Consider the following 9,763-nt stretch of genomic DNA (forward strand, 5'->3'; position numbering starts at 1 on the left):
GTGTTAGAGGTCTTTTTTGCTTTTGTTAATTGTATAATAAATAAAAAGAAAACAAATAGATAGAATACAAAATATTAGAAAAAGCTAGTTTTTTATGAATAGTAAATGAATAGAGTGTAAGTCTAAAAGGGACAAGTTTTTTTTAGAGGGTCGAAAAAAGATGGAAGATATGTGTTTTTAGAGGATTCTTAAAGACAGCTAAGGACTCAGCTGCTCGGATTGAGTTGGGCAGGTCATTCCACCAGGAGGGAACATTTAATTTAAAAGTCAGTGAAATTAATTTTGTGCCTCTTTTGGATGGCACAATAAAGCGACGTTCACTTGCAGAACGCAAGCTTCTAGAGGGTACATAAGTCTGAAGTAATGAATTTAGGTAAATGGGTGCAGAGCCAGCGGTGGTTTTGTAGACAAACATTAATGCCTTGAATTTAATGCGAGCAGCTACTGGTAGCCAGTGCAAATTACCACTGGAATGCTATTGGATTATAGCTAATCTGGATTAATTGTAAAGGTTTGATAGAACTGGCTGGAAGACCTGCTAAGAGAGCATTGCAATAGTCCAGCCTCGACAGAACAAGAGCTTGAACAAGGAGTGGTGAAGCATGTTCTGAAAGAAAGGGCCTGATCTTTTTTATGTTGAATAAAGCAAATCTGCAGGACCGGGCAGTTTTAGCAATGTGGTCTGAGAAAGTCAGCTGATTTTAGTTTTTTACCTCTAAAAGTACCTTATTTTTTATGTTATATTTAATATTTCTTTTACTTCAGTAAAAAAAAAAAAAAATTCCAGTATAAATGCATCATTCATTCATTCAGTAAGTTCAGACAGACCACTTTGTTGAATCAAGTCCTCTATTTTTTGTGTGTTCAGGTGGCAAACTTAGGAAAGGTAGCCAAGTCTTGAACCTATTTTTATGTTATATTTAATATTTATTTTACTTCAGTAAAAATATAATTGCAGTAAGTTCAGACAGCCAAAACCTACAAATCTGGTGACTTTGGTACCATTTGATGGCATAAAAATATAAAAATATCAAACATTTCAATGCCACTATTTGGCTGTAGTACTCAATGGCTTTTTTGTGGGTGTGTGTTTGTGGGTGTGTGTGAGTGTTTGAAACATTGAGAATGTTTTATAGGCTCAAACCTTCATTTATGTGTATGTTTGATCTGCATTGTGTTGGATTTATTGATTTTTATTGGACAAATAAAAAAATGCTTTGATTTGTAGTATTTCCCATTCCTTTCCTATGGGTGCCCCATTTTTAGGCACGAATGACAAATTAAAGGGGTCATATGATGCTGCTAAAAAGAACATTATTTTGTGTATTTGGTGTAATGAAATGGGTTAAATCGCATCATATGACCCCTTTAAGGAGTTTTTTTTCCAACCACTTAACTGTTGAATCTAGTCTTTTTTTGTGTGTGTTTAGGTGGAAAACTTTGGAAAAGAACAGCTCAGATTAAGGAAACTATTTAAAAAAAAAATAAAAATTGCCCAAATTTGTCCCGAATGACGACTGAGGGTTAAACCGGAACATTTGGGGTGAGGAAAGAAATTTGGATTAACTGTAAAATATTTAAGAATAAAACATGTTTTGTCTGTGATTATTATAAACATCATAAATGAGGGGGAAAAATGTAAGAATTGAATTCCTGCCGCTAGTTGTGTTGTGTGTAAAGCACCTTGAAAAGACCTGCCTACCGGGATTAGACACAGCGCTATTTTGGGGCTCGTCACATTGGTCGTCAGATTCATAGCGCTGCTGGGCTGGGTCACGCTGCTAGGACTCACCACTCACTTGATCGACACAAATAAACACCAAGAAAGAGCCTTGAAACCGGGTTATTTTAAAAAGTTTCATAGTTCGTCTCGTCATTAGCGTTTCTGCTTTGACATACCTTTGGAAGTTTTCGAGTGTAAATTCTTTGGTGTTTTCGAGACACACGACGCTTCTGAAACTTTTGCGTGCGTAAAGACGTTGGAAGACGAAATGGGGGAGAATGATGTTCAAATGGAGAGTACAGAGCAAATGCAGGAGCCTCACGCTTCAAGCTCGGACAAAATCGACTTGTCATTAGGTTAGTAATTGCGAGACGAGACATCAACTTAAAGTCATTGTGATTTGAATGAGTTGGCAGGAACCGTCGGTTTAGCTTCTGTGGTGACGTTTAGAGCAATAGCGGTCAGCTGTCACATGCAACTTAAAGTCATTGTGATTTGAATGAGTTGGCAGGAACCGTCGGTTTCGCTTCTGTGGTGACGTTTAGAGCAACAGCGGTCAGCTGTCACATGCATTCAACAGCTGTCAACCAACGTGCTCGTGCACACACATCATTTACCTTGAGTTTAGCATTATTACAAATGACTGAAATTATATGTGACTGTGAATGACTAAAATGAAGCAACAGTTAAAGTAAAAGTAAAATAAAACCTTCAGTAGCCACATTATGACTAGCAGTTGTTAGCCAGCCATATTAATACAGACCTTCATTGTTTAGTCAACAAATTTAAATTTTTTTTTTTTTTTTGTCGATTTGTCATGCATATCTGGTATATTCAGAGGGGTTTTGAATAGAATACCCACCCACTCATCAGATATACAAATATAAATTTAGGACATTAGGAGCCTTAATATGCAGCAAATTACGACTTAAGTCTTTCCCTATTTAACTCAAACAAATAACATATCCAAATATGATCTAATATATCATTCATATCATTAATTTTTAAAATGAATGATTGCTCTTTCAGTGGCCGTTTTAAAATAAACCAGAGGTATAATACTTTGTTCCTTTTGTTTTCACAGATGACATTATAAAGCTGAATAAGAAGAAACAGAAGGCAAACAGAGCTGCCAACAGAGCTAAAACTAAACGTGCTGTTAACAGGAACAACGTCTTGAAGAAACTCAACCAGGTTCCACAGCAACAGAGGGGACTCAGACGAGGAGCGCAGCAGTACCAAGGCAAGCATTTGATACTTAAGTCTCTCTTATCTCCTGCTTTTTTTACAGCTGATACATTTGGACTGTTTGGCATATGACTTCTGCCTGACCTGATTGGTTTTAAACGGTAAAAATGCTTCAGTTGAACTGTATAAAGACTTGTAAGTTTCTCATAGAGGTTTGTCTCACAGGGCCTGGCAGGGTGAGAGGTTTAAGGAGACAAAGAGGATCCGGGAGGGTCATGATGTTGAGAAGGGATTCACTAAATGCCGCTGCTGCCGCTGCCACGGTATGAATCATTGTATTGTTTCTGGTTCTGAAATAAGGTTAAGTAATTGAAGCACAGATTACGATTTAATTTATTTTTTAATTTAATACTTTGCATAATAAGGAGATTTTATTGTTCAACAATGTTTCTACTGTTCATCATAGACTGGTGAACAGTTTGATCAGACCACATTCACATCGACGGGCACATTCAGAGGACGGGGAAGAGGTAGAGGAGGCGGACTGAGCAGGTTCTACACTCTTTTCTCTCTTTTAACATTATCATTCATAAAATCAGAATAATAAAATATACTATAATAATACAGTATCATGCTTAATTACTAAAGATGGAACAACTGATGAATATTGGTTTTATTTTTTATATCCAAACTTATCCTTACCAGTAAAATTCAGGAATCTCAGTCTAAAGTACCTATTGTTACATCATAAACTATTTATTATTATATTCTCTACAGTTTAGCAGCGAGTAGAACAATATGATATATTATGACATACAGTATGTGTCAACAGAAGTGGTGAAGTTGGACACAGGAACTCATGAGAACTGGTTTTCATGGGAAATAGTCTTCCAATTTATAGCACAGTCTCTTTGAAGATTCTATTTGAAGCCATAATATCTGCATAAATATAAACACTGAAAGTCACAGATGCAGAAGAGAGAAGTAATAGAAAACATTTCCATGCAGCCAAGGCTGAAATGCCCAGTTTTTTTTCTTAAAAAAAGAAGTTTAGGATGATGCAGCTGCGGCTTATAATCTCTAAAAAATTCCGACCTTGAAGAGGGTGTAGAGACACACAAAAGCAGAGATATACACTACCATTTAAAATATATTAAAATAGAAAACTGATATTTTAAATAATAATTGCAGTAATAATATTTTAGATAACGATATTTGACAATATTACTGTTTTTACTGTATTTTTGATCAAATGAATGCAGCCTTGGGGAGCATAATAGACTTGATGATTTCAAAATCATTAAAAATCTAATATATATGAAATACAACAGAACAATAAATGGGGAAAAAAAAGATGTGTTGGGTGACATCTGGTAAACTCTGTACCTCATTGTTGTCAGACTACAGACAATAGGCTCCTGTTAACCCATTACGTTATGGGTTGTGAAATAAAAAACAAAATCTTCTTATAAATAACATTAAACTTTTAGAAATAGAGCCATAATCCCACCATAGCACAGTCTGCAGTTTAAAATAATTGTTTGTTTGCTGTTGTTGTTGTAGTAGGGGTGCATTGTCAGCAAGAGGACAAAGGGGTGGAAGACCATTTGTATTAGACAGAGGGGTAAGAAGGACAATCTTTATTAATAAATCAACATTCAACAAAAAAACATTCACATTATACAAAACCTATACACGGATTAACCTTCCTGTTAAAGGGGTCATATGATGTTGCTAAAAATAACATTATTTGGTGTAATGAAATTATTGTTTCTCCTCTATGCCCCGCCTTTCTGAAAAACGTCGATTTTTACAAAGCTCATCTTTCTGAAAAGCAAGGTGTGCTCTGATTTGCCAGCTATCCAGTGCGTTGTGATTGGCCGAATACCTCGAGCGTGTGACGGAAATGTTACGCCCCTTACCATATTGTGATGCTCTGTCCGGCCGGAGACGAGACAAAAACATTCAAACCCATTATAAACGAGGCATTTGTTGCATCCATTGGGGACATAATTACGGATTATAATGACTTGTACTGTCTTTTTACGCATTGCGTTGTATTACGCCACGTAAACATGAAACCATGTCTGCATTTGTGATCAGAGAAATGACAAACAACAAGTGCTACTCTACACTGCTCAAAACTCGCTTTGATAATTCTTTAAATATAAAAAACGTACTTACATTCTGTGAGTCAAAACAGCCGGCATTGTAGTCTACTCTTCCAGGATGAGGAAACAGTCCTCCATAAAATGCGCTGGACACATCTGAATATTTGGGTTGAACTGTTCTGGAACAGTGTTGTAAATACAATTTAACCACTGATTTCTAGTCGTGTCCTCTTTTGGAAGGCCAAACAAAGTAGTTTCGCTTTCACTACGAAACACACGGCGTGCTAGAGTGAGCGGAGGGCAGCGGGCTAGAGTGAGCGTAGGCCGGCTTGAGTGAACGGAGGCGGGCGGGCTTGTGAACGGCGCGGCCGGCGGATTCGATGAAGGAGCGTCCAGCGGGCTTGCGGCAACCACATGTGACGACCCTGGGCTGGACTCCGCTCGACATGGCGGCAACAACAATACTACAGCGAGAATAAAAGTTACACCTTCTTTCTTTGCGTGAACATTTGGGCGGTGTTATGCAAATCTTCCCACATCGTGACGTAGACGTGGGGGCGTGTTAGCATGAGCTGTTTTAGGTAGGCGTGGTTGACTCTTAACTTTTATAAAGAATATCTCTTTGGATTTAAGACTTTAGTCTTTGCAACTTTACAGATCTTCTTTATGCACCAAGAGCTTGTAACACTCCAAAGAGAAAGGAAAATTCGAAATCGCATCATATGACCCCTTTAATATATTTTAGACCTTCACTTCTGTGTTCTCTGTCTTTGTTACTTCAGTTTTCCGCTACAAAAAGGGCTGAGAAACTACAAACGTATCAGACAATAAGAAGGTGAGTTTTAATTACATAAGAAGATAACTCTATATTCCAAAACATAATCTCAAGGTGTGTAAACTAATTGTCTTTGCTCGTTTTCTCTCTGTGTTTGTCACACCCACATCCACACACATACTGAAGTCGAAGAACAGCATCATCTGGCTCCACGCTGACAGTTTCCCTGCCAAATGCTAAATCTGCCCCTGTCGCTGTGTGAGTAAATGAACCTTCTCACTTCCTTCTCATTCATTGGTTATACATTTCTCTTCGATTATCTTTTCTTTGTCTCTCTCTCGCTCTTTTCAATCCATCAGGAAGACATCTAATCAGACTAGGAGGGGTGGGGCAGTGTTAAGGGGCAGATCATCTAGAGGAGCCGTTACTTCGTCATCTATGGGGATTCCTCTGCAATTTAACTACAAAGCAACTACTAACCAGGTGACTTTAGCCTTCCAGCAGAGCCTGTATACCCAGTACGGTGGGAGAGTCAGACATTTATTGCATTTTATTAGCCTTACGTGTGTCAAGACAGCAAAATTGTATTATTTTTTGTAAACTTGGATGATTAAACTTAAACTCTTCAGCTTTTAGAGCCTCTGTTTTTATTTTGTTTTGTAGACTGCCGTATACCTTAATGACCGTTTCACTGACCTGAGGTTAAGAGGGCAAGGACGAGGCCGGGGAAGAGGTGGTGGAAGAGGAAGAGGAGCTGTTGGAGGAGGTGGAAGAGGTGGAGGAAGAGGAAACATTGTTGGGGGTGGACGAGGTAGAGGACAAGGAAACATAGGTGGTGGAAGAGGCAGAGGAAGAGGAAACTTTATGGGTGGTGGAAGAGGCAGAGGAAGAGGAAACTTTATGGGGGATGGCAGAGGAAGAGGAAACATTGTGGGGGGTGGCAGAGGAAGAGGAGGGGTTGGTGTGGCAAGAGGAGGAAGAGGCTTGAGAAGAGGGAGTGGAGGATCAAGAGGAGCCGATCGAACAGTAACTCTTCAGTGATTAGAATTACAACCAATTTTATGAAGTAATAGCGTTTACTGAAAAATTCATTATTTTTGGTGCATCACTATTTGATGTCATTCAACTAAATATTTGTAACATTTCTGACAGCGGGATAAGGGGGTGTTATTGCAGTGTACAAACAAAAAAAAGTCCTTTTTAAAAGAAAATGTAAATTATTGATTGTTATATGAAGGTTTTTACATTTTTAGGTTATGAAAAAATAAAATTTTAAAAAGTACCTCAGAGGGTAATGAAGTGCCTCTTCAAATTCAGTGTAAATACTGTTTTGCATTCTGACATTAGAAGGTAAACTCAGTGATAAAAACTGAATCCTATACTTAAAAAAAAAAAAAAAAAAGTAAATATATCAAAAGTTGTTTACATTTGATATCATCATATCAATAAACACCAAACAATGGACAATGTTTATTTTTTGAAGAATTATTTTGTGATGTCTGTCTGTTTATTTGGACATGCTGCTTAAAGGGATAGTTCACCTAAAAATGAAAATTCTGTCATAATTTACTGACTTTCATGTCATTCCAAATCTGTATGACTTCTTTTGTTCTGTGAGCAATTTTGGTTACCAATGATTTACATTGTATGGACAAAGTTTCTAACAGTGTCTTCTGTGAGTGAGTTAATGATGACAACATTTTCATTTTTGGGTAAACTATCCCTTTATGCAAAAGTCTTTTGGCTACTTTAGTGGATATTGAGACATTTTTATGCCATGTTCCAAGTGCTATTCACCAATTTCCAATATAAAAACTGGCCATTTATTAACACATACAGTATATTCCAGATGTTTCATTATTCTTGATGTTACTTTTTAGATGTTTTCTTATTTATCTAATTAAAAAAGGTCAGCATTTTTTTTTTATTAAAAATGATCATTGTTCTCATGTTGTCAGTCCCTTTCATCATTTTGGCGAGAAAACAAGCACAAGCATGAGCAAGTGTTAACAATGGATGAATTCTATGATGTTCTGTCACATTAGTTGTTTTGTCTCACATGATGTTATCAAAATTAACATCAGGTTGAAGGCCTCATATAAGCTAACAGTAAATCCTTCACTTTGCAATGACTAACCTCAGGTCACTTCTTGAAGACGGTTTATTTTATTGCCATAGTTACTATAGTTAAATCATGGTAACCACAAATTACTCATGGTTTTGCTACACTAAACATAGTTTAACCATTAACTTACCCAGGCAAACATACAAAAGCAGACAAGCGACTGGAGACTCCATAGACAAAATACTCAATATGCGTTCTTGTCTGTACTTGTGTTCTTGTAGACTTGTGAAACATCATCAGTCGTTGCCCAAGTACTGTTCCAATTCAAATGCCTTGTCCAAATACCCACACTTGCGGTCTTGGCCACTTGAGAGCGCGTGTGCGCGACAGGAAGTAAGTGCGCAAGACTGTCTCAGGTCTTAAAAACACCAAAGTTACATCATTATTGTGACCCTTGCGGGCATTTAATTTTTTTTGGTTCTTTACACTAATAATATTTTCTTTTTTTTTATTAACATGTATGGTTACAATTCTTCAAATGAAAACAGGGCTCTGTTTGAAGTGATTGAAGACAAAATTGTCTTTTGGCTAAACAAATATCCGTCTGGTATAATTTGTATGGGAGGAGACTTTAACATTGCTCCAGATAATATGCTAGATCGTATGCCACCAAAGAAAGCTTCATGTAATTTGCTATTAAAAACCTTTATGGAGAAATATGACTTAATAGACATCTGGAGGCAAAAATATCCAAATAAAAAAAAACATATACTTGGTGTAATAATGATTTCTCCAGGCAATCAAGAATAGATATTTGGTAGTCTGCTTTTTATTTTGATAGCACTCTATACAGATAAACTCCACAACAAACAATAACAAATGCAACTGATAATCCTTTATGGATCCAGTAAAACTTACAGTTACAGTGGTAAAATATTATGCACTGATACAGTGCACAGTAAAAGTGATATGTAATATTAAAAAGTATATGTAGTACAAGTTGTAGTAAAGTGAATAATATAAAAAGCGAGTACAACAGTATATAATAGAATAAATTATATGTATAATACCAAAATAAATAAATGAATAACAATAGATGAATAATAGCAAGAAGAATATGTAATATCAAGGGTGGAATAATACAGAATAGACAATAATGAAGAATAAATTCATAGTAAATTCTAAAGTAAAATAAATAATCATGAAATGTAGTTTTATAATAGTATTGTGTAATAATTATTAAACAAAGTAAGAAACAAGTAAGGGGGTGGTTAGAATATGAGCAGGGTAATTCTGGCCATTCATTCAGGGCTATTCTGGGTTTTAACAAGTACTAATACAACATTAGGCTGTGGAAGTATAACCCACTCTCAGAGAACTAATGCAGAGAACAGGCTTTCTTCAGCTTTCCTTAAGGCTTGCATTGTTCTGTTTGCAATTGGCTAAAAAGGAAAAATATATCTATATATAATACGTCCACAGATTTATGATAAGCTATGAAATCCTTATAATCAAGTGATGATAAACTTACTCTTTGTAAATAAGTAACGTTAGTGAAATTAAAGAGAGATGATTTAGCTCATCCCTAATCCTGACAGTCTGGCATTGTCTTGTCAAAGTGCTCACTGTACATATTGTGCTCATAACACCATTTACTTTATGATATAAACTACAATATAAAAGTTAAAACTTAGGAATTCATTTAAACTTTGATTTCATATACATTCTCAGCTTTCACAGCTTACTAGCATTAGCGCTAGCTATTAATTGTCTGACACTGGTGGCTAATTAAGCTGTCAACATAAAGCTAAAAATGACCAAAAAACATACAGAAACAACTGTTCAGTCTTACCTGTGAAAGATAATACCCCGAGATCTGTTTTTATTATTGTGCGACGGTT

General features: G+C 36.3%; 1 protein-coding gene across 2 annotated transcripts; it reads left to right on the forward strand.

The window, feature by feature from the left end:
- The first annotated feature begins 1,707 nt into the window (after positions 1 to 1,707).
- LOC107700230 (probable H/ACA ribonucleoprotein complex subunit 1-like protein) lies at positions 1,708 to 6,899 on the forward strand. 2 transcript variants are annotated; one of them, XM_016501810.1, is made up of 9 exons: positions 1,708 to 2,079; positions 2,808 to 2,966; positions 3,137 to 3,234; positions 3,378 to 3,463; positions 4,475 to 4,535; positions 5,805 to 5,857; positions 5,984 to 6,055; positions 6,157 to 6,280; positions 6,461 to 6,899. In XM_016501810.1, the coding sequence occupies exons 1-9, from the start codon at positions 1,992 to 1,994 to the stop codon at positions 6,836 to 6,838; spliced, it is 1,119 nt and encodes a 372-aa protein (XP_016357296.1). In that variant the 5' UTR covers positions 1,708 to 1,991; the 3' UTR covers positions 6,839 to 6,899. The 2 variants fall into 2 exon arrangements, with proteins under 2 accessions (XP_016357296.1, XP_016357297.1); XM_016501811.1 differs by having other exon boundaries at positions 4,478 to 4,535.
- Positions 6,900 to 9,763: the final 2,864 nt, after the last annotated feature.

This window comes from Sinocyclocheilus anshuiensis, unplaced genomic scaffold (assembly GCF_001515605.1).
Source record: "Sinocyclocheilus anshuiensis isolate Anshui unplaced genomic scaffold, SAMN03320099.WGS_v1.1 scaffold1236, whole genome shotgun sequence".
In the NCBI taxonomy this organism is placed as follows: domain Eukaryota; kingdom Metazoa; phylum Chordata; class Actinopteri; order Cypriniformes; family Cyprinidae; genus Sinocyclocheilus; species Sinocyclocheilus anshuiensis.